Here is a 26,261-nt window from a genome sequence, read left to right as displayed (position 1 = left end):
TGGTGTCTAAGGCTCTCAAGGAGAACTGGACTTAGAACATCTAGGTTCTAATCATGACTCTGTCACTTACCAGCTGTGTGACCTTAGACAAGTCACTTGCCCTCTAAGCCCTAGTCTCTTTTTCTGTGCAGAGGAGGTTGGATTGCCTGATCTCTGGGGTCCCTTCCAGCTCCAAAAAGATTGTGGTTCTTGTTTATATTTAGAGTTCTGACTGCTTAATTTTGCCTATCATTTCTAATAGATGCCATCTGTTTACTCAGCATAGTGGTTTCATATCACTGTGAAATATCCCTTGGGGATCCCAAAGATCTGTCCAAATCCAAAATGCTAATATTCCACTAATTAAGCCATTATTGCTCACGCAGTGAAGGGCTAACCAATACTTCCAAATGCAAGATACACCATAAAAAGTTTAACCGATATCCAGATTTTTATCAAAACCTCCTATTTCTTTTCCTCACGGCCTCTGGCTCATCAAATATCCAGGAGATGACTTAAGGGTTCACTAGTCATTATGTGAGCACACCCTCTATTGTAAAGGTTCACAGTTTTGCTGTTTTTAATTGAAATACCCTAAAATGCTCTTCCTTCTTGAAGTATTTACATAAGTGACACAAGTGAATCTAACTGGAGATAGTAGTAAAAATTCTCTTAAGCACACACACACAAATTCTTTAACACATATCACCTGAACATTAACAAAGTTTTTAAAAATTTAATAATCATTTCCATATTTTCTTGTGATTTATACAATTTAAAAATAAGCCTGTGCTTTCACATAGATTTTTTTAAAATATAGCATCTGTTTGAATTATAAATGATTAGCAAAATCCATTACTTCATGGCTCACCATCATACGTAAAAACCTCAATTAATTGAGTACTTAGAAAAAAGTAGGCCAGTGGTTGATGGGAAGGTATATTAAAATCAAGGGTGGTTTTCTTTTTTCTTTGGTGAGAAAGATTAGCCATGAGCTAACATCTGTTGCCAATCCTCCTCTTTCTCTGAGGAAGATTGGCTGCGGGCTAATATCTGTGCCCATCTTCCTCTACTTTATATGTGGGATGCCTGCCACAGCATGGCTTCATAAGCGGTGTGTAGGTCCACGCCCAGGATCCGAACCTGCAAACCCCGGGCCACTGAAGCCGAGCGCGGGCACTTAACCACTATGCCACCAGGCCAGCCCCAAGGGCGGTTTTCATTTTAAAGGCAAAAATCTTCAAAGGAATCTATTTGTAATCTTCTGAAATTGCTGCTGTCAAAGTCTCCAGTCTGAATAAATCCGTCCCCTCTCATGATTGACAGGGGTCAGTAAGAAACGCTGGGAGGTATACTCTACAATTTAGGAATTGGCATGGCTGCCACAGCTATGCTTTCGATTGCACACTCATCAGTTCCTCTGCGGATCCGGAAGTAACCATCCTCGCCCCAGCTGGTGCCCCAGCTGTTTTTAACAATCCAGTAATCTAGCCCAGAGGCCGAGTCAGTGCCATAGCCCACCAGCAGAACAGCATGATTAGTCAGCTCAAAGGGGTTGAAAGGGTCTCTCAGACCAGTGTGGTGGTAGATCCCCTTGTGGTAGTGGAGGAAGTCATTATAGACTTCAAAAGCAACTGCCATGGGCCCATGATGGACCAGCTCAAGCTTCATGAGGGCTTCATTGCAGCCCCCATAGAAACCTCCCACATAGTGGTACCCGGAGGAATAGTAACGAAAGCAGTCTTTCTTCAGTTTGCATGGTGAATCGGTGCCTGTGTAGGGGAAGCACGCCTCTTCCACCACCCCGAAATCTTGGGCATACTTTCCTGCGATGAGGTATGGGAAGCCACCGTCACAGCCTGAGGATGAATAACACACAGAGTTACTATTCCCCTAGTAGAAAGGGGCACAGGAGAAGCTGTGCCATTTCCTATTTTGTGTTTTCTACTCCATTAATTCTTTATGTAACCCCAGGAAGTTGTTCTTAATTTAAGTATCACTTCATCCATCCACCCATTAGCCATCAAGCTAACTATCCTCTCATCCCCATCTATTTAACAGACATGTATTTGGCAGCTGATGTGGAAGGTAGCTACAGCATAGTGAATAACTGGGAGGCTCTGAAGCCTGACTATGTTGGTTCAAGTCTGAAACTATGTGAGGAATTTAACTTCTCTGTACTTCTGTTTACTTATCTGTAAACTATAGATAGCAATAGTGACTTCCTTGTAGGATTAGTTACTTCACGTAAAAGCAATGTAAGTTTGCTATTACTGTCATTATTAAACAGCCAGACACTATATGGCGGCTGTTCCTCAGGAAGTCTTCTCTGACCACCTCCTGCAGAAAAGTCTAAATCAGGTCCTCATCTCCCTCCTCCAGTCCTGGCCCTATTATACACATCTGTAATCCGGCTCTTTCTCTTCATTTTTCTTATAATTATTTAATTTCTATTTCCCTCACTTAACTATAAGCTTCATGAGGGTAGGGACTCTCTTGATACATCACAGTCCACAGGGCCAAGAAGTCACAATGTTGGTGTTTAATAAGTATTTCAGAAAGAATGAAAAGCTCACTGACAAGCATCATTTACCAGCAGTTTCACTGGTGAACTGAGAAACTCTCTAGTGGCCAAATCTGGGGCTGACAGCAGAAAACTTTAAAATGGAAACGTTTCTCCCTCAGTGGGTGGCAGCTGGGCTTGTTACATACATTACATCACCCTCTTCTGAAGCCCACGTGTAGAACTTTAAAATGCTCCTAGAGAGAAACCAGTGTCAGTATGGTTTTAATAAGAATCAGGTTTTGGAGTGAGACCTTATTTGGAACTGAAACTCTAATGCTTAGAAGCTGTGTGGCCTTCAAAATATTAAAGAACAACATATCTGTTCCCTCTCTATAAACAGGGACAATATCTACTCTTTCAGGGTTTTGAGCTTTGTTGGGTAATGTATGTAAAAGGCTCCTAAGAGCCAGTGCTCATCCAGTATACAGTAACTATTGACATTTTGCTGGCTGGGGCAGTGAATCCCATGAGAAACCACTCATTTATAAGTGATAGTGCCAGAACTCGCACCCAGGTTTTCTGATTACAGACATTGTGCACTCTCTACTACACCATCCTTTTGCCTTTGCCGACAATGGCCAACTCCACACAGGTAAATTGTGCCTGAAATACAACACTTACCCTGGGCATACTGGCTGCAAGACACGACCTCCTGAGGACTCAAGATTGGGGTCTGAGTGTTGTTGGTTAGTATACGGATTCTTGCTTCCAGCATACCCATAGAAGCAAATGAGTAGCAGCTTCCACAAGATTCTGGTGATGGAAAAGAAAGATATATAACCCAAGAGACCTCTGAAGCACTCACAAAGAAATATAAAAAAACCTGAGTGGATGAGATACATTAATATATTTATATTGAGTGTTGCTGTTGTTCATAAAGATCAGCACAATAAAGAAGATTCAATCAACAAACACTATTGACCTTACAGGCAAACATTAAGATTTCAGCTTAAAATTTTTATCAAAAGGCCAACGTTACTATATGGGGCTTTCCTTGAGAATATTTTAGGAGAAAAAAACTCCTAACTTCTGCAAAGCATTTGACAGTATTCTTGATAATGAAGAAATGATTTATGTCTGCAACATTCTGAGCCATCAGGTTGAGACAAAACTACAGAGAGATACATGTGAGTTGAACTTTTAAATATCTCCAGAGCAGCAATTTCTAAAGCAACTTGTTGGGTGGAATTGACCCTATGAATAGCTCAGGTATGGGTGTATTGTAGAGAGTTGGATTTAACCAGAGTCAAGGAGGCAAAATACAACAAAGCCAAAGAAAGGTAAGAGGGTAACTATAATGACGGATATGGTATTTAAGGCAGCCAATGAGGAAGCAACGACATAACACAGATGGAGGGAGTGAAATGGAAAATGGACTGGTTCTAAGGGGAAAAGGGTAACAGCATGTCCCCTGAAGTGTCACCAAGAGGAGAGAAGAACATAAAAGTAGCTGGATGGAGGTGGGGAGAAGGGAAAAGAAAACAGTTTTATTTTTATTACCTGGATGCTCTGGCAAAGACAAAACACATTTACTTAAGAAGCAAATGCGAGGAATATAGTTGCTATTTCAAGAGAAGGAAAAATGTTATACTATGTGGTAATTTATATGAACAATATTATTTTTCTATATGTTTCTTCAATATGTGTGGGAAAAAGAAATAAATATATATAAGAAAATATAGCATGTATATAACAAAACTGGGACTTCCACTTGTTATAATTCTAGAAAGAAATGAATATAATTTTAATCTATTATTATACAGCATCTTTCACCTCTGCCACTGATATAAATTCTACACAGAGATATGCTTGTACCAAATCCAAGACATTAGTATTAATGCAGTTATACACAATTGATATGTTATTCAATTTACTAATATATTATTATTAGTTACCAAATTATTTGAATGGTGAGCACTCCCTTATGCATGTAAAATAAGATTAATGGACAGACAATATTACAATTCAAAAAACTCATTCTATGTAAAGAGAATGCTGCTTTTATTGTCTTTATTAAATCTGAATTTAGTAATTTAGTAACTGCCTTCCTTAGAGAGAAAAGTATTCGAAAGAATACTATGTATTCAAAATATTATCAGGGACACAGTTTTTCCCTTCTCCAGGTAACTGTTGCTTCATGGCCCTCCCTGAGTGCAAAGGAAAGCCAGGATATTCTATGCTCAGCCTCGAACATCCTCAACTCTACTTAAAATTACTTATACTGTTTTCCTCAAACTAAACTGTGAACTTCCTTGGGTGTTGACAAGAAATGTGTTTTCTTCATCTTGGTGCCCGATGCAATGAAGGAACTCAATGCATGTTTGCAGAAAGAAGAGTCAAGTTATCAACAAGTGGATACATATTTATATCCAGGAAAGAAAGTGACTTCAGTGAAAACAGTCAACCTTTACTTGTTTCTAAGCTCCAAGGGAGGCAGAACCCTAGATCCTAATGTGAGCCTTCTCTAAGTAGCTCAACAATACCACAGATCCCAGACTTAGAGTCTATTAGAGCCTTACTACACTTTAACTGCTACCATTTCTGATGTTCTCCAAAATTCTCCCCACAAACATGTCCGATTTATCTATATCATATACTGTTTTTGCAGCTGAGGGATCACCTAAATTCTGAAAATTAGAAGAGAAACACTTGGAAGGGGCCTTGCAATTCATCTAGTGTACAACCTACTCACTTGATAATGTGTACACTGAGAATCAGAAAGAAGCAATGATCTCTCCAAAGTCACAAAGAGATGGCAGGTGCTAGTACCTAAGTAACTCCTAATGCAGGACTAGTGTCCTTTTTGGTTTATAGGTCTGTATCTACTTTTAAAAAGTTTTTTTTTTTTTTTTTTTTTGTGAGGAGATCAGCCCTGTGCTAACATCTGCCAATCCTCCTCTTTTTTTTTTTTTTTTTTGCTGAGGAAGACTGGCCCTGGGCTAACATCCATGCCCATCTTCCTCCACTTTATATGGGACGCCGCCGCAGCATGGCCTGACAAGCGGTGCGTTGGTGCATGCCTGGGATCCGAACCGGCGAACCCCGGGCCGCCGCAGTGCAGCGCGCACACTTAACCGCTGGCGCCACCGGGCTGGCCCCTAAAAAGTTTTAAATTGTCTTTCCCTATCATCTTGTTACTAGATAAACCAAAATCAACTTGTATATTTTGTTTTCAAAACCATCCAAATACTACTATCCTTAGGATCCCTCTTTCAAATAATAGAATATCAAAGAACTAGAAGAGTGACAGTAAATAGCCAAAGCCAGTGGTCCTTTCTTGTGACATCAGGGTCTTATAATAAATAACATCCCAAGATAGCCTGGAATGGCCCATTTTGGCCACTAAGCATTCTTGGCCCATGGCAGCCACGGAAGTAATCGCTCTTGGTATTAACCATTAAACTCCCATCATCTGACCAGCCAGCACTGTGGGAGGACAGGCCACAGGTACATTCAAGGGCTCAGAATGTGCTCTGTTAACAGAGAAATTACGGGAATGAGGAAAGAAATTAACCTTCCTCAAACCCCTGATGTTCCCAGGAGAACGTGTCAGCTGCCAAGGTAATTAAGGCCTCTTCAAAAGTCAAGGCCAGAATCTAGATTCTAAAAGGACCATTACCCCTTAAGAAGACTACCATGCAATAAAGAATAAGAAAGGGATCTGGCCTAGCAGAGCTCTGCAGTAATCAAATTTCCACAATCTCACAGAGATAATGTGATTGTCACATACTTTAACTATGTTCAGACACCTTCTAACAGCAGAGAACATACTAAACTAGGAGTAAGAAGTCAGGATTCTTTCCTTCCACCTCCTCCCCCCGGCCTTGTCACTCAGCTGTGTGACTCTGGGCAAGTCACTTAACCTTTTTTGGCATTTCTTTTTATCTTGTGTGTAAAATGAATGGGGTGAAGTAAACTGTTCAGAATCTCTGCCTTCCAGCTCTAAAGTATAAACAGTATGTAGAATAAGAATTAAATGAACTAGATTTTAAACATTAGGAAAACACTCTGCATGTCCTAATTAATGTGACCTGAGAGACACTCCCTTCTGTCTTGAAGACACAATAATAAATAAAGACAGCACAGCTGGGAGAAGAACAAAGAAAGTCCATCTCTTCCAATTTCCTAGCCTCTCTTCCTTCTCACACTTCAAAGTAAATCCAGCTCTAAGGCTGGTGCTTAAAGCTATTTTCAAGTGTAAAGGTAAAACCTCATTTGTCCTCCCAAAATTTCTTTTTTCATTTATCTTGATTTGTGCTCTGAATAGAAAAAAGTTGTGAATTCCTTTAACTGTGGGTAATTTTGAATTCTGGGTTTTGTGGAACACTGGTATTCCTAAAGTTAGTGGAAATTTCCAAGCAGCCCAGTTATCAGGAAGAGAAAATAATTTTTTCCCAACTTATAAAGTACAGAAAACCAAAAGGAAGTCAAAAGAGGAACTTCTAAGTACATTATTTTCTCAAGTATCTGAAAAGATACTACAGATAAGGAATCAACTCAAAAGCAATTAATCTATCAAAGCCCTTTGTTTTTAAATTGTCCATGTCTGTACAAATCCTATTTATAACACTCAAAAAATATGCAACATTGGAGACAATAATAGATTTAGCAGGTTACAAGAAAACTAATGTCAAAGAATTTGGCTTTAGAAAGTCTAATTTCCTTCCTTTGAATTACTGTCTCATCACTCAATCATATCTTTTGGGAAGTGAGTGGAACTAAACTTTTCTTTCAACCTTCTCCTATGCTCCCAGTGAATTTTAAAAACAGTTTATCAAAGCAGTTATCATACTGTATTCTAATGTTTTGCTTGCAGGTCTTGCTAAACTGTAAGTCTCTACGACAAGGATCATGTCATATTAGTCTTTATATCCTGAGTCATGAAAAAAAATTTCCTAACACATTTGACCCTCTATAAATACTCTCTAACAGAGCAGAAGCAACTATGTGCCAGGCCCTCAATAATCAACACCTGACATGCAGTACTTACACTTAATCCTCTCAAATAAGTATAGGTAATCTGTTTGAGGACAAATTTTAATCCGCTCTTAACATCACCCCTTTTATTTCCCTTTCCATTCATTTCTCAATTACCTTCAGATTTCTCTCATTTCTAATCCCTCCTTTCCAAAGAAGTCCTTCCCAGGAAAGAAAAGGTAGGGAAGGATTTCAGGATCCACACTTTCTCTAGAGCTGAAGAGTCTCAGAAAAACTGGTACAGAGGAAAGAGATGAGATGAGATCTCTGGTGTCAGATGAAGGACAGGAAGCTTGCTGACTGGCTGCTGCCAGACCCGCTCAAAGCTCTGCACACTCAGAACACTTGGCAAGAATTCAGTGAGGATGGAATTGAAGGGTCAGTGGTAAATGCTGAGAAGTGGGAGAGGCTTATTATCACTGAATTTTTAAGAAAGGGGAAGAACAATTTATCTTTCGGTGTTATTAATTTATAACGCTCTCAGGAGATGCTAATCAGAACGTTTCCAGACAGCAAATACTACACCTATTTTATAGTAACAAATCAGTCATGTTTACTATAACTATCTTCCAAATGAGCTTAGAAGTAATAAACCTGAGTATTATATAAATGATTCTCCAAGGCATTGTTGGCTAAAATTTAGGATATCTTTTAGGATAACAAGATAATTTGCTATCAAGTGCTACTAGAGGAAAAGTTATTAAATCTACTCATACCGTATCCAATTTCTGAAAATAACTAGTAAAATGCAATTAAAGTGATACTTTTGGTAAACCTGGGCTCTGCCCCCAGGCCACCATTCTGGAAGCTGGCTTAATACTTATCATCATATGTCACATTCTGACATAAAGTGAATTGAAAGGTCTTTACAAAGCTCAAAAAAATCTACTTTACCGAAAAAAAATGTTAGAATCCATCTTCTGGGCTTCTACAGTAATTAAAAACTAAATAATGGTCGACAGGGGAGTAGGGAGAAAGTGGGAAGACAGGTAGCAAAGAAGGATTCCAGGAAACCACTTGCAGAAGGAAGACAATTTTAGCTGTATGCAGTTCTGTTTCTACATGAGTCTCTCCTACTAGGAGGGCAAATGAGTTTGGCTTACATATTACTCTGATTAATTTCATTAGCTACCTGGAACGTACATTGAGAAGGATACTGAAGAAATGCTGAGCTCAGTTGGAGAGATTATTTATTACCAAAGCCTGTCATGGATACAAAAGGAAGACGTGAGTATTCATTGGCCATATATTTTCCATTTCTTTACTAAAGTGGATCATGCTCATTTCATCTCTGTATCCCTAGAATCTACCCCAGAGTCCAGCACGCAGTCAATGTTCAATAAATATTTCAGGATGAATTAATGAAAAATCAGACTTTTTTTTTTTACCTTGGTTTCGAACAGGGGTAACAAAATTGACACCACGAACATTTCTCCAGTCCCAAGATGCTGGCAAATGTAAAACCTTTTCAAGTATTTCAGCAGCCAGTGGTGCAGGTTTAGGCCTAGGATGGAAATACACATTTGACATCAATATATAGTCTTTCCTCTGAGGATGATTTCCTAACCCCTAATTCTATGATTTCAACCACCTGGCTATCTAGGATCTAGATTCAGACCCAAACAGCACTTGTCCCATCAGCGTTCCAATGTGTCTATTACACAATCATGCGTCTACTATACAACATGTCGATCACACCACTAAATTGTTTAAATGGTTTTTATTATCCATTTCTTTTTCAGGATCTAGTAATTTTCTCCTATGAAATGACACTGGTTTCGTAAATCAGTGTGACGCTATTTTTAGTATGCCTAAAGAGTTGCATTCTCTTACTTTCAACAGATTTTGACTAAGAAAGATGGGAAGTTGAAAATGGCCTACAAAGGATACAGAGAAAATAGAGGAATTACTGATGGTTGACTCAGCAGATGGTGGTGGTGACAGTAACGTGGTTGTAAAAGAAGTGAAGTAGGCACAGAAATAAAAGGTCTAAGTAGAAAGTAGGCAGATTAACTCCATAAACAACAGACAAAACTGCTTCCTCATCATAGAATTACATCTCATATGATATGGTTGGAAAATAAGACACAAAAAGGAGAGTTGCCCAGAACGATGAATAATGGATAGACATTTTCTGGAAATGAGAAAATTGTTCTACAAGCTTCTCAGTATTAAAGATTTAAAACAAACAAACAGCACTCTAGCTCTTGACACACTAGACTTCTTGGAGTTCCCCCAAGTCTGTCAAATGCTCTCCGTGTTCCATGTCTTCGTGCTGTTGCTCCTTTTATCTAAAAGGCCTGTTGCGCACCGCTTAGAAGAAATCCCCTTAGAGTTTTTCCCTAACTTCTAATTTTAAGGACTGCTCATAGAGCAGCCCCCAGCCACCAGCCCCCAACAAAAACTCACTTCTCTCTATGCTCCATCAACTCTTTTGTTAGGCCACACCCGTTACACTGTGGTAACATTTATTTTTCTGTTACTGTAAACTACTTGAATTTCTTGCTACATTTGGCATTGTCATAGTACACTGTTCTAACTTTTCAGTGGTTACACAGTTGGTTTTTCACCAGGTTCCCATTTAGTCACTGGCAAAGATTCTTTCAGGACTTCTTCACATCCTTTGCAACTATTCCCAAGTGGTTCCCTTTCTCACACACTTCTCTTAGAGATGATATAAGTTAATGCTAAGACAAAATGGAAGTAAAATGAAATAGAGAAAAAATCACTCATGACTAGCAATCATAACCTTGAGAACTATATATAATAGAGAGCATATTACATACAGAAATGTCAATTAATTTTTCACTAAAATATTAACCAAGCCAGAGACATTGCTAGAAGCTCTACGTGATACAGAGATGAACATGAGGTGGTCTTTGACCATAGGAAAGATAGCATTAAGAGACATGAGACATACAGAAATTACTAAAACAAATACAAAGAAGTTATAGCAATGTTATAAAACATATAACTTGGATAATGCCCATGGAATAACCAAGGTACATAAAATTTATGCACTGTGGAAAATTTTAGATAGACGGTGGGGAAAAAACAAACCAAAAAACAAACCTTAGATATTTCTTCGCAATTTATGAATAAAAACTAGGGTGTAAACAAATTCTGGAGGGAAACAGTTTCTGTGATTTCACATTGAGAGACCAAGAGATTCAGTCAATCAATAGACATTAACTAAGTGTCCTGTATGTACCTAAGAATACACTAAGTAATATGAAAGATAAAAAAGGAAGTGAAGTTTGGCAGCATAATGTAATTTCAGGGAAGGTATCTCAGAGTCACACTGACCTCCTACAAATGGCTTTACCACTTACTAGCTGTGTGACATTCGTCAAACAACTTATCACAAAACTACGATTGGCTCCTATTAAAATGGGTATATAATCACACCTCCCTCAAACGATGGTTACGAAAATTCAATGTAATAATGATTAACAAGTGCTTAGAACAGTGCCTGTCTCTAAGTCCTTAATAAATTATTAAGCTATGATGATGATTACCATCATCACCATCCATGTTATTAAGAGGACTAAATATGATACTGATACATTTAACTTACTATCTGGCACAAAACAGGCATTTAAATGTTAACTTCCTCTTCCTACCATCCTATAAAGCAAAGTGTTTGCCCACCATTGCACACACAGACAAAACAATGTGACAAATGAAGCTCAATGGTGTGAAAATGAAGACAGTGAAAGAGGAATTTAGGAGATGGAGAAGTGAGAATTACAAACATTATAAGTACGGTATACATTATTGGCTCTTAATCATTTGTGTCCAGATTCTTTAAGAATCTGCTGAAAGCTCTGGACTCAGAGAGATGTCCATGCACAATAAATGTTTCTATAATTTCAGCAGTTTCACAGACTCCCTAAACTTCAAGTTAAGAATCTCTGAGAGCTTCCATTATGTCATTGGACTCTTATAACAGAACTAATTTACATACAAAAATGCTACTGAAAATCAGCAGCTAGACCACAATGTCTGCTTCAGTATTTCCCACTTCACTCAATTCCATCTCCTCATCTTAAATCTTCTATGGAGCCTCAGCCTTAAAAGCAGCCCTTCATAAAGCTAGCCCTTCTCTAAAACAAAGGTGGTTGGGTGGAGGGAGAAAGACTCTAACACAAGAGTTCCTCAGAAACATGGCACATGACATGTGGCAAAGCAGTCGTGTCTGAGGCTCAAATCTTTCAGGCAGGAGCCCCAGTATCCCTAGGCTCAAATGCTGACAACACCGCCTGTGATGCTTCTCTGGAGTTTTATAGAACAGGTCTCAACGTCCTGCCTCACACAGACACAGTATGACTCTTTCACTTTAGTGAATTTGAGAAGGGATATGATATGCTCCCTTTCCCAATTTTGATTAACCAGAGCATCTCATGGACTAGTGAGTCCTTAGAACACACTTTGAGAAATACCGTATAAGATTCTTTTGAGAAAGGGGCAGAATTATGAGAATGCTATCAGTTGGATAGGATAAAAACTCCATTCAGTCTCACAGTTGAAAAATACCGGAGCATTAGGATTATTAGTCTGCAGATGAAAAAGTTAGCAATGTATTTTAGTTAACAATTAATTGACCTACTGATTAATTAATTGAACACTGCCTGTTCAAACAATATAATTTGAACTAATGACTCTACAGATATTAAGGAAATAATCATTATATTCTCTGAATATTGGAAAATGTTTCAATATACTAAGAGAAAATAACCTATCTACACAATTTATTGACTCCCATTAGCTTCCCATTGGTTTCCACTTCTCCAACCTTCAGTTATATCAATTTCTCCTTGAATCAAGGTATGATGTATCACAGAAATATCCTTGACCATTTAATAAATGTTAAGGGACCACATACCCTGCTAAATTCAGCTATAGTTTTGAGGGAATAAAAGAAATCTACCAAATTCCTGACTATACAAATTCAAAGAATGACATAATTTTCCCAAAGAAATATACCACGGGGTATGCAAGCTAAAGATGGGAAATGTTACTTCTGGCTGAGGGTAGTAGAGGTATATTGATAAATATGGAATATTTTTTGCTGGACTTTAAAACAGAGAAAGGACTTTGAGATTTTTACAGGTGGCAAATGTGACAGTTTTTATAGAAAGTTGAGGGGTACTTGAGGCAAAAGAAGTGATATGAACGAAGAAAAACGAAAGGAACGTTTTGTAGTAGTTGTGTGTCATATTGTTTGAAAGCAGGTCAAGGTGGTAAATATAGTTACAGCCAAATTTAGATGGCTTTGGTGACCTGGCTAAATTTATTCATTGGACTGTAGGTAGCAACTCAATCATTGCTGGGTATAGGAAGATGAAACTGGCAGTATTTCATAGAATAGCTAAGAATGGCGACAAGGAGGAGAAGAGACCAAAGAGACAGGAGGCAGGAGGCTGATCCATGATGCAGGAGAGAGAGGACAAAGCCCTGAGCCAGAGTGTAGAAAATGGAAAGAGAGTAATGGAAGTGGCAGACACCATAAACAGGACTCGGAAAGCATTAGAGTATGAATGAATAGGAGAGGGGGATGGTCAGAAACAAGATAACACGAAAAGTTTAAGTTGGGATGACCAATAAAATGGTGGGCAACCCAAGGAAAGCTGGTTGGAAGGGAGGATGTCTTTCAATACAAATATCTTTACTAGTGATGAAGAGATGTGCTTTGCTGTATTACCTTGGGATTCTCCGGCTGTGGCCACCACCTCTCCTAATCATCTCTTTCAGGGTAAGAGTCTCATATTCCATGTATGTGGTTGCAGTCCAAGACTTCTGAACAGCATTGATAGCTTTCACAAAGTTGTGGTTATATTTGTAGAGCCTATTAGAATGCCTGCCAACAAAAGCAAGACAGCTTCAGATATAATCTTTACTGATGTAAACATACCCCATTAAAATAAGCATTCTTATACTCTGGGCCTAAGTGGAAAGCGGTATAAACTTTCAGGAAGGAACTGGATATATTAATCTATATATGTATATCTGTATATATATCAATAGCCTAGAATTGGAATGTCTCCTATGAAAATAAAAGTTCAAGTTAACTAAAATAAATGTATAAGGATGTTCGATGAAACACTTTTATACTAGTGATAGATTATAAACAACCTAAATAAATGCTCTAGAATAAGGGCCTGATTAAATCAATAATGGTACTTCACTTACCATATAGTTTATTCAGTAAAAATGTTCAAAAGATTATTTGTGATATGGAAGAGTGTTTACACTATATTAAATTTAAAAAGCAGGATATTGAAGAAGTTTAGTTATAGAATTAATTTTTGTGAAAGTATATATATTTATACTATAAGCACATTAAAAAAATGCCAACCATGGCTATTTCTTTTTTTTTTTTTTAAAGATTTTATTTATTTATTTTTTCCCCCAAAGCCCCACTAGATAGTTGTCTGTCATAGCTGCACATCCTTCTAGTTGCTGTATGTGGGACACGGCCTCAGCATGGCCAGAGGAGCGGTGCGTCGGTGCGCACCCGGGATCTGAACCCGGGCTGCCGGCAGCGGAGCACGCACACTTAACCACTAAGCCACGGGGCCGGCCCGCCATGGCTATTTCTGAGTGGTGACATAGGATCACCATCTTCCCCCGGCCCCTGCTACAATTTCTACAATGTACCTTTGTAACTTTGTAATAATAAACAAGGGGGAGGGCAGTAGGAACTGTATATAATGTATATAGAGCATGGCAAGCATTACAACCACATGATGCCAGAAAAAAAATTTTATTCCAAATGGACATTTGGTTTATATCCTTGTTACTCAAATTTCATTCTTCAACCAGTAGCAGCAGCAGCACCTGGAATCTTGTTAGAAATGCCGACTCTTAAGTATCCAGCCCAGACCATCTGAATCAGAATCTGCATATCTTAACAGGATCCCCAGGTGATTCATAATAACATTAAAATTTGAGAAGCACTGGTTTATCTGATATCAAATGCTTGGATACCAATATAAATAAATCTAACATACAAAGAGCATGTTTACAAAGCAAAAAAATTGGCGGAGTTTATTATTCATTTAATTTAAACATGTACCACACCTATGTGCCAGATGCTAGGAATTACAGAATTCACCATATTATTTCTATTAAAAAGATTCTGTGGCTTAAGTGTGACTCACTATCCAAGACTTCCATTAACATTCAATTATGCAAAGCAAGATACACCTAATCTGAGTAACATCTTAGGCATACTGTGAACTTTTCTTTCTCTTTTAAATTAGATGTTCATAGAGTATTTTGATAGCCAAGGAACCTGGTAGCACTGAAAATAATAAGAAAAATGTGCAATCACATTGATAATGTTTTTATCAAAGTTCTTTCCCACTTGTTGCAAAGTGTGACACCAGTGAGGTACCTTTATTAAGTAGATTATAGAACTGCCTGTAACATACTTCTGACAATACTAATGCACAACAAAAACAAGTTACAGTCGTTTGTTTCTTTAGACACAAGAGTAAATTTTAAAGTATAAATGTGTATCTTGAAATATTTTCCACTGATGAGAGTCACTATTTCACTGACTACAAGTATCTGAGAAGCAGTAACTATCCCTACTTCCCTTTATCATAACTTTATATGCCATGTGCATTACAGTAATGACAAAGTAGGTCTTAAACACTACTATTTTTAGTGTTTAAGATCCAAGGAGACTAAAAATAATGTACCTTACTATGGAATAACAGATCACTAAGAGCCGAAAGAGTCCTTGATGGTAATTTAGTCCCAATGGTCATTTTACAGGTGAGGCAACACAGGTTCTGAACACTCCAGTTAGCAGCCTCTTCACTAAATGAGGGAATGTTTGAAATATCAAATAAGTACAATAGTCCACAGTATATCCTAAACCATCAGGTGGAAAGTAAGCAGCTTAATAGGAAATGTGTTGCTCCAGGATCAAACCAAAGCAATTTAAAAGCTAAATTCAAAATGGAGGGGAGGAATTAGTCTAGATCTTGGTCAGCACTCTTCCCGACAGGTACAATCCATCCTCTTTGAACTCACGTCCCCACCTCTCTGCCGCAGAGTCATTTGTTGCCAGTGTGGCCTGGCTTTGGATGATATGCTCATGTACACTTTCAACAGATTCCACACCAGAAAAAAACAGGAAAAGTTGCTACCAATATTCATTTATCTTTTCCTTCCAAAACTAAGAAAGTCTGAAATCTCTTATTTGTGTGGTTCAGTTAAAGTGGACCTAACTTAACAAAAACATTAACTGCATGTTATAGGCTGAACTGTGTCCTCCTAAAATTCATATGTTGAAGCGCTAACTTCCAGTACCACAGAATGTGACTGTATTTGGAGACAGAGCCTTTAAAGAAGAAATTAAGGTAAAATGAGGTCATATAGGTGGGCTCTACTCCAATATGACTGGTGTTCTTATAAAAAGAGAAGATTAGGACACAGACAGAGGGATAACCACATGAGGACACAGCAAGAAGGTGGCCATCTACAAGCCCAGGAGAGAGGCCTCAGAAGAAACCAAACCTGCCAACACCTTGATCTTGGACTTCTAGCCTCTAGAACTATGAGAAAATAAATTTTTGCTATTTAAGCCATTCAGGCTATAGTACTTTGTGACGGCAGCCCTAGCAAACTAATACACTACATAAATATGAAGAATTTCAGTTACTTATTGCCTTGTTTAAAATTCATGTTCAATTAGTATCACCTATATTTTTTGCAACATAAACATGTTGCAAGTATTACACAACATGTTTTTACATGGCTATAATGATTTTTATTAGTCACTGCATTTCTGTAGTCCTTTATATAAATTTTCTTTAAAGCCACCATCGGTCCATTACTTTTGGAGTGCTTTGAAAAAACATAATTTCTTCTCTCAATTACATCAGTCAAAATATTTTTCCAGTAAGGTTTTATGTAACATGCCTTATGTTTCTAAGCCAAATAAATTTTACATAATCAAAATAAAATTTTCAAAGAATTAACATACACACATATTTATACATACCATAAAACAAAACTAAATGTATCTTTCATTGGTGACAACTCACTTTTCCAGGAGACTCTGAGGGTGTGCTGTGTTCACGTTCACGTTCTCAGAGGTAGTCCCCACCTTGCTTCCAGTGAAACAAGCCCAGTTCCGGCCCAGCACATCGTGCACCCACCCAGGCATCGTCTCATTGCAGTAACTGGTTACTTTGGTGCCCTCTTCTTCATACTGTGACCAAATAAAGGAAGGAAAGGCCAAGTGAGTCTGTGTTCAACTCTCAGGTCCATTTCCCTGGTTGCCATTCACAATAAAGACATTCTTTTTTCAGTTCACCTTAGGGACCAGCCTCTGCCAGCAAAAGCAAAAACTTCACCTGACAGGTTGCATCCTGAGAATAACTCTAGGAAAGGAAGAGAAATAAACTTTTCTGTGATTAGCATTGTTGGCCACCAACCAAAATTTACATAACAAAATGCTTTTGGGAATGAAAGGCAGGGAAAACAACTAACATTTTTAGAGCATCTGCAGATTCCAGGCATTTTACAAGTCATCTCATTTACTCCTCACAGTAAGCCTATGAGGAGACAGGCACCTACGACATCTCACCAGAGAGAAAGCAGACGCTCAGCTCAGAGAGGATGTGTAGCTTCTACCTAAGGTAACAGAGCTGTTAAGTGGCAGAAACAAAACTCTGCTCAGTCTGTCAGACTATACTTTTCCACTCAGATAATCACTCCAACAAAATACAAGAACAAATGATGAAAATTTTCCATAGAACTAAACAAAACCCTTTCTTCTGTCAATCTCCCAATTTACTAGGAGGTTCTGATCATGAGGGAACTAAAGAAACCTGATTATTAAATATTCTCTCCTCTTTATTTCACTAATGGGGCTCTTTGTCTTATTTCAATGTTAATACTGAAAAACAACTATCAATGACAGATGTAGGATTTGAACTCAGATGCTTTGACTCCAGAGCCTAAAAACCCTCATGTTATAACATCTCCCTGGGCCAGCCCGGTGGCTTAGCAGTTAAGTGCACACACTCCACTACCAGGTTCGGATCCTGTGCACGCACCGACGCACTGCTTCTCCGGCCATGCTGAGGTCAAGTCCCACATACAACAACTAGAAGGATGTGCAACTATGACACACAACTATCTACTGGGGCTTTGGGGAAGAAAAAAAGGAGGAGGATTCACAATAGATGTTAGCTCAGAGCCGGTCTTCCTCAGCAAAAAGAGGAGGATTAGCACAGATGTTAGCTCAGGGCTGATCTCCCTCACACACACAAAAAAATAACATCTCCTCATGGAGGAGGGACACATAACCTAGAAGGAGAGTGTAGCGTGGGAGGAAGAAAGGAAAAAATGCATGCTAAATTTCTATGATGAGGGACTTGAGCACAAACAATTTCAGGCATTGACTTCATGGAACAAAAGCACAAAAGCAGTCAAAGACAACACATAAATGAATCCGCACAGCAGTCAGCTGTGTTTCAATACTGTCCTTTACAACAGTACACAGGAGGTTGGTTCTGGTCCACAGGCGGTAGTCTGCAGATTCCTAATTTAATATAATGAATATCACTTGACCTGTGTGCAGGGGTTGGCAAACTTCTTTTTTAAGGGCCAGATAGTAAATATTTTAAGGTTTGCAAGCTATAAGGCCTCTGTCACAACTAATGAACTCTGCCATTGCAATGTAAAAGGTGCATAGGGAACACATAAATGAATGAACTAGACTTGTGTTCCAATAAAACTTTATTTACAAAAACAGGCCTGCAGTTTGCAAACCCCAAGTTTAGAGGAATGTGTGTGCTTAACTACACTTAAAGGTCAAGTTGCCTTATTGCATCTGACTCTCTCCGAATTCAAATCATATTTAGAGGTAGAGTTAAAAACCTATGGCTTTAGAATGCACAAGAGCTGGATTTGAATCTTGGGATTCACCACCCACTAAGCTACACGGCACAGGAGAGGTTACTACAGCTACCGTTCATGACATTGTGAAGCCCGTCTATCTACCTCAGGCTAAGGATATCTTCACTAGCATGAGTTCAGTTCACCACTCATGCCCCTGTTAAAGCCCCAACTCAGAGCAAGGAACACTTAAATAAAGGCCTAGGACATGATCAAGCTGCCACGTTAGAGGGTGTGCTGTGTGCAAAGGTTAATAAAATATATATTTATTATGCTGAACTACATGAAACCGCTATTTTTATAGATCAAAAGCAGTCTAATATTGGAAACCTCATATGACGCAGCCTAAACCTCTGAGAGTTCTATTCAGTGTTTCTCTTTGACACGGGCTCATGATCACGCTCCCTCCTCCCCTGCCGCCTGCCAGTCAGACAGGCCAGCTGGGGCTAAGCCAACGCCCCTCCCCCCACCTCTCTGTTTTAGAAAGCAGTGTGACAAGGCTTTAAGAGTTCTTGAGATCTACCATACAGAAATTGTCAAATACGCACGAATGGAAAAAAATGCTCAACACAGGAAGACGTTCGTTGCAGTATAACGCAAAAGTTAAAAACAAAAACAAGAACAAAATAATATCCTAAATGTTCAAATACTAAATTAAGTAGATTAATAACTCAAAAGAACATCATATAATATTTTACATGATAAATACGAGTTCCACAGAAGAGAAGTGAACGAATTAAGGCTGAGGAAGGCTGCCTGATTTATAAATTTAGTTGAAGAGACCACAGCCAGGCCCACTTGTTTACACATTGTCTGCCGCTGCTTCTGTGCTATGACGGCAGAACTGCGCAGCTGCCAGGGACCACAAGGCCCACAAAACCCAAAACATTTACTATCTGGCTCAAAAGAAAAAGTCTGCTGACTCCTCTATAGAGAAGTAAAAAGAGAAAACCTATGATACATTAAGAGAAAAAATGACAAGACAGCACTTCAGTTGAATGCAAATGTGTAAAAGTTTTATGAAATATGGTTTTTAAAAAATGGAAATGAAAGGTGAAATGGGTCTCTGCTTGGGATTTTCTTGGTTATTTACAAAGTAGAGACTGCTATATAAATTTTGTGAAACTAATCACTTTTAAAAATACTCTTATTTCCTAAGAATGAAACTCACAGCCTACAAAGTCCTAGAAGACGATATCTATGAGGGATGGTCTAGGTGTTTTTCCAGAGGCTGCTAACTTAGACCTGTCCCAGATTATGATTACACTGCCTGAAAAAAATCATTATATAGGGGCCGGCCCGGTGGCGCAAGCGGTTAAGTGCGCGCGCTCCGCTGTGGCGGCCCGGGGTTCGCTGGTTCGGATCCCGGGCGCGCACCGACGCACTGCTTGGCAAGCCATGCTGTGGCGGCGTCCCATATAAAGTGGAGGAAGATGGGCACAGATGTTAGCCCAGGGCCGTCTTCCTCAGCAAAAAAAGAGGAGGATTGGCGAATGTTAGCACAGGGCTGATCTCCTCACAAAAAAAAAAAAAAAAAAATCATTATATAACCGGCACTGGCCCCGTGGCTTAGCAGTTAAGTGCGTGCACTCTGCTACTGGCGGCCCGGGTTCGGATCCTGGGTGCACACTGATGTACCGCTTGTCCGGCCATTGTGAGGTGGCGTCCCACATACAGCAACTAGAAGGATGTGCAACTATGACATACAACTATCTACTGGAGCTTTGGGGAGAAAAAGGGGAAAAAAAAAAAGGAGGAGGATTGGCAATAGATGTTAGCTCAGGGCCCGTCTTCCTCGGCAAAAAGAAGAGGATTGGCAGGGATGTTAGCTCAGGGCTGATCTTCCTCACAAAAAAAAAAAAATCATTATATAACCTATTTCATAGTTTGCTAAGCTCTTTCATTTTTTTTATCAAATACTTATTGGTGACATAATACTTCCCAGGCATCGTGCAAGGTGCTAGGCATGCACACACTTATGTATTGATGTGACCCCAGCCCTAAGGGAAGTTCAGAATTCAATGAAATAAATAAACATGGAAATAATTCATTACAGTACCATGTGGTTCAGCAAGCTAACCATGCTTGGAGAAGCCCAGAAACTTCCCCATCTAAGCATACATTTAGATTCAGATGAAATGACTTTCACAATGTACCAAAATAGGGGCATTCGAGTTAGAAGAAATGGGCCCCATGTTTCTCATCAGTGTGGTTTTGCTCACCTAGCTGGCACAGCTGAGTTATAGCTACAAGTATGATGGCTAGTACCAAATGAACTTCCCCTGGGAGGGGAAGGCTGAGTTGTTATTTTGAGAGGGGGGGAACTGGAGCATGACTGATTTTGCTGCAGTCTCTTATTGTTCATATTTGTTCAAAGACTCTATACTCTTCCTCGTCAATATCACAGAACTATAGGACCTTAACATTTACCTCTCACTTCATACTTCATAAACATTTTACAGATTACTCGTAAATCTTAGAGGCTTAAGAAAACATAGAGATAATATAGTCTCAGAGGACAAAACGAGAGACCTACAGGAGGTGGTTGAACTAGAATTTATAACCAAGGACTCCTAGAACCAAGCATTCTTCCCAACAGCATGCACCACTTCTTCACACACTTTGTCTCCTCACACAGAGCTGGAGAAGTAAACATATAGGTTAACTGCCAAAAACACTGAGAGGAGACTCCTAGAAACCACACAGCAAAGGCATAAAACTCAATTTGCCAAGAGTTTCCATCTACATCATTTGACCCTCACAATGATTCCTTGGGATAATAGGCATTACTCTTCTCATGAAAAAAAAAATTGGCTTTGCAAAGTCAAATGGGGAAGAGAGAATTCAAATATGGTTCACAGGTTACAAAGATCATTGCTTTATCCATTGTTTCCTTAAAAAAAAAACAAAAAACAAAAAACAGTTGGAGAAGACTGACTGACTCTCAAGAGCCAGGTCCAAATTGTTGCCCAAGGCCTGTTAAGGGCCGCCTAAATTCTGTAGCAGTCCTAATGGTCACTGCCCACTGTTCAGGGACCTATGTTGCCTTGGCTAGTTCAGTCTTTTTACCATTTTTCCAAGGGTTTTTGATGCAGGGCAGAGGTAAAGGGCATGCTCTCCAGACTTGACTGCCTAGATTGGCTCCAGCTCTGCCCCTTACTGGCTGTGTGATCCTGAGCAAGTTACTTATCCTCTCTGTACTTGCAGTGTCCTCATCTATGAATCAGGATGATGATAACTGACTTTCCCTCATAGGCTGTGTCTTCTATATACTAACCCATTTAATTTTCACAGCAGCCTATAAGGCTGTTCCTTCCACAAAAACATAAGCACTGTGAGAACAGGATTTTTTGTTCATTCAGTTAACTGGGAAACTGTTTGGTACTAGGAAGCAATTAGTTACTGAATGAGTGAATAAATGAACGAATAATAGAAGAGAAAGAACAACAAATGCTAAGTCCTATTTCAACAATAATACGAGAAATTCAGAAAAGATATGAAATTTATAATTAATAGAAGGATGATGCTTCCAAGATATCACAGAGACCCAAATTCTGACCCACCATGTTACTTTAGAAGTGTCAATTTTCCTCTCCAAATCTCAGTTTCCCTATCTATGAATTTAAGTTGACCCAGAAGTTCCAAAATATCCCTTCAAGCTTCCTAATGGCAGTCCTTACAAATGTGGATTTCTCATTTAATATTCATAAAGCCAGGTATAAATATACTCATTTATATAAATACTCTAAGTAATCTTAAATAATCCTTAAAAACTACAACTATTTTTGTTGTTATCACTCAAACAAATGTACTAAGGAAGCTATCCATTTGTGTACCATTTCTGACACGTAAAATTGATGAAATTATTTTCCATTTTAAAATCTTATTTTATATTACTCTGTAGTTTTCCCAAACTAAAATAATTTGGTCTTTTTTGGAACCTGAATTACCTTATAAGAAAAGGTAGGACAGGGCCATAATACCCCTGTGCAAGACAGCTACAACTTAGTAGAAAAGAGGCATTCACCACTCCAGAAGCCAAGTACTCGGTACCTTAACTTAAGGGCCACACATTGCGCCCCCGTCATTTTTTTGTGTGTGTGTGTGAGGAAGATCAGCCCTGAGCTAACATCCATGCTAATCCTCCTCTTTTTGCTGAGGAAGACCGGATCTGAGCTAACATCTATTGCCAATCTTCCTCCTTTTTTTTCCCCAAAGCCCCAGTAGACAGTTGTATGTCATAGCTGCACATCCCTCTAGTTGCTGTATATGGGACACGGCCTCAGCATGGCCGGAGTAGTGGTGCGTCGGTGTGCGCACGGGATCCGAACCCGGGCCGCCAGTAGCGGAGCACTTAACCTCTAAGCCATGGGGCCGGCCCCCTGGTCACTGTCTTGATTTGAATGTTCTCATGCTTTCATTTTACCTGCTATTGCACAATACTTCTTATGTGAGTTTTGACATTACCACCAATTAAAAAGTTAAAGTTTTGGCCAAACTATACAGTTTGAAATATAGCCAAAATTTTTTCTAAAGGTTTTCATTTATATAAACACCCGTCTCTGAAGACTGCCTTCCACAGATGGGATAATTTAAGTTTTCATTCATTTATGCCAATTTCTACTGCAACAAATAGGTAATTTTCATAAAATCTGAAGAACTTCCAAACCCTCGCACTTAAGTCTAGAAAACTACTAGGATTCAATAACTATCCATTTGTTTCTTCAACATTACCATTGGGTTGCCAAACATTCTCAAAACCCCTCTTCTTCAATTTCCCTCTCGTTTAATCAACTATCCAATTATATCTACCTGGTAATACTAACCAATTGAAAAAGAACAGGTTAGGATATTTTAGAAATTCTGTTATTTATCCTGGATCTCTTTCTCAACTGCTTTTTGACACTGAGGGGGGAAAATCACTTACACCTTGTTCCACTGTTTCCCTGATTAGTAATATACTGAGCAAATACTTCAACGCTTACTTTATGTAATGGCTACGAGACAAATACAGTTTAGTAAAAGGACTTTGCCCTTTAAATCCCAGTTCTGCCACTTATCATTCATGTAGCATGTAGTTGCTACATGAGTAGTAGCTGTAGTTGTAACATGCAGCAAGTTACAACTAGGGAGCCTCAATTTCTTCATCGGACGATGGGAATGATACCCACTACACTGGATTCCTGTGAAGGATAAAGGTAACATTGAAGTTTTAAGAGTTTAAAAAGTTATAAAACACTAAACAAGTAAAATATAAACACACCATCTGTTACCATGGGGGATACAAAGCTGTTGAAGGTTTTATCCATGCCATCAAAGAACTTATACTACAGTCCCAACAGTCAACTGAGCAGTTGATATGGGTCCTATCCTGTCAACCAGTGGTTTCCAAAATAAGATGAAAAGATGAACTACCCAAATAATGGAAAGAAAATATTATAATTTCCATTTCTATTTATAATAGAGAAGAAAATTAAAAACCAACTTCCACTATTATTTAATATACAAAGCAACACTGATACCACCACTCAGTTCCAATGTCAGATGTTCACCTGTGGTGTACACTGTGTTACCTATAAGACATTAGGACACAGCATACTCCCTTTACGTGTGCCTGCTTAAACTGACTTAAGCACGTATCTGATTTAATTATGCTAACTCTCACAAAATAAACAACTGGCTTGACATATTACAGAGAAACCAGGACTTTCAAATACTAATGATGCAAACATAAGAAAAATGACAAAGCTTACATTTGCCCTATTCCTAGTGTGAGCTCTGTCAGCCATGTTAAAAGTTTTTTTTTTTTTTTTTTTTGTGAGGAAGTTTAGCCCTGTGCTAACATCTCCCAATCCTCCTCTTTTTTTGCTGAGGAAGACTGGCCCTGGGCTAACATCCGTGCCCATCTTCCTCTACTTTATATTTTTTTAATAATTTTATTTATTTATTTTTTCCCCCAAAGCCCCAGTAGATAGTTGTATGTCATAGTTGCACATCCTTCTAGTTGCTGTATGTGGGACGCGGCCCCAGCATGGCCAGAGAAGCGGTGTGTCGGTGCGCGCCCGGGATCTGAACCCGGGCCGCCAGCAGCAGAGTGCACGCACTTAACCGCTAAGCCACCGGGCCGGCCCAACCTTCCTCTACTTTATATGGGATGCCGACACAGCATGCTTGCCAAGTGGTGCGTCAGTGTGCGCCTGAGATCTGAACCGGCGAACCCCGGGCCACCATAGCAGAGCACATGCACTTAACTGCTTGTGCCACCTGGCCGGCCCCAAAATAAAAAGTTTTGAAAACATATATTTTGAAATTGTTCCATCACTACAGTATTCACTTTTTAATCCTATTTACCAAGAAAGCAAATGTTTCAGTAAAATTTTTCTATTAAATTATCATCATCCCTAATACCAAACAATAATTCTTCTAAAGCTGTGTGGGTCAAAAGTACTGAAATCATTAAAAGATTTTAAAACACATTAGAAAATTCTGTTTCCAAATGTTCAAAATTTGCAGTAATGAAAATTATTTATCGGTAAAGACACTCTTACATTGCTTTTGGTAAAAAAATCATGATAATGAAGCATTTTACATTGTTTCAAAGGATATCATCAGGAAACACTTGGAAGCACACATTTTTGTGACAATAAATGAATCAAATGTTATTTAATCATCTAATATTATTTTACACATTTTTACATATTTTACATTAATATGTAGCAAACATATTAGTATAGTAGTGAATGTATATAATTTTTGAAATGTAGCCATATATACTATAGAATACAGACATCTAGGTCTAATCCATCAAGATCATTCACCATTTCAGAAAAGAACACCTTGCGTGAAAGTTGAATGAAGTAATGATAAACCATGTATGCGGAGATATTACATTCCAGCAATACGGAAGAACAAAGAGTGTGTATTCAATTCTTTGCCCTTTGTTTACTGTATGTATCTATATAAGTGCAGACAGCCACTTCCATTTGCTGTCAGGTCTGGCGTGTGAGCAAAGTCAGTAGAGGCAACAAAAGAGAACAAGGCACATTTTACTAAATTGATATTTTCCCAAACCCAGCCAAGAGTACCACATCTTTCCTCAGAAAGAAACAAACATCCCTATGTCAGTTTTAAGGATTGGCTCTGGTTTTCTGTCTACTAACTAAACTTAACCATTTATTTAAAAAGTTGAATTTTGATGAATTCTGAAATGCCAGGAAATTGTTACAGTGGTTGCAACCAAATAACTTCTAGCATTTTACTGAAGGAATTGGCAGCTGGATTTACATGTGAAAATGGAGGGTCATAAATTTATTTATTTCCAGTGCTGAAAAGACATTCAGTTTAAACCAAACTGTATGTTCCAGAACTAGTTAAGAAAACAGCAATTTACCACTCAGGAAAGCAGTCCAAGTCCCTTGGCTCGTTCCTCACTTACTCACTCATAGACTCAAACTGTGAGGCTGGAAGAAATCGTCGAGTTCATCTAATCTAACATTTAGCTGGTGCTTCTCACTGTACTGAATATAGGTGGGGCATGACCTGCAGCATTCCAGGCTGGTCCCAGTCGTTCACTCCCCAGGCTTTGGGGACCACTGCAGTCATAAAGCTCACTGTTTCCCCTGACAGCTAATTTAGTTTTCAGTAATTTTGAAAGTTAGAACTTCACTGTTCTTAACTTTGAGCCCTCTCTTGGCCTTTATAGTCTCACACAAAAAATTAAAACATAAATAAATAGAATGAAATTTAAAAGTCTCATCTCTCTTATATGAAGTCATTGAACAAATATGGCCTAAGGGTCCACCACAGCCTCTAAGGA

At 38.8% G+C, this 26,261-nt stretch overlaps 1 protein-coding gene across 1 annotated transcript in view; it reads right to left on the bottom strand.

The window, feature by feature from the left end:
• Positions 1 to 700: 700 nt before the first annotated feature.
• The window catches only part of CTSC (cathepsin C), a 38,137-nt gene continuing 12,576 nt past the window's right edge, over positions 701 to 26,261 (bottom strand). The window contains exons 3-7 of the mRNA XM_058545441.1: positions 16,585 to 16,751; positions 13,227 to 13,382; positions 8,911 to 9,026; positions 3,167 to 3,298; positions 701 to 1,838 (exon numbers count right to left, since the gene is read on the bottom strand). Of these exons, the coding sequence (XP_058401424.1) occupies positions 1,336 to 1,838; positions 3,167 to 3,298; positions 8,911 to 9,026; positions 13,227 to 13,382; positions 16,585 to 16,751 (1,074 nt within the window). The 3' untranslated portion in view covers positions 701 to 1,335. The remainder of the gene's footprint in view (positions 1,839 to 3,166; positions 3,299 to 8,910; positions 9,027 to 13,226; positions 13,383 to 16,584; positions 16,752 to 26,261) is intronic.

The sequence above is a fragment of the Diceros bicornis genome, chromosome 7 (genome assembly GCF_020826845.1).
Source record: "Diceros bicornis minor isolate mBicDic1 chromosome 7, mDicBic1.mat.cur, whole genome shotgun sequence".
Taxonomy (NCBI): Eukaryota; Metazoa; Chordata; class Mammalia; order Perissodactyla; family Rhinocerotidae; genus Diceros; species Diceros bicornis.
This window is presented reverse-complemented; position numbering and strand designations above follow the sequence as displayed.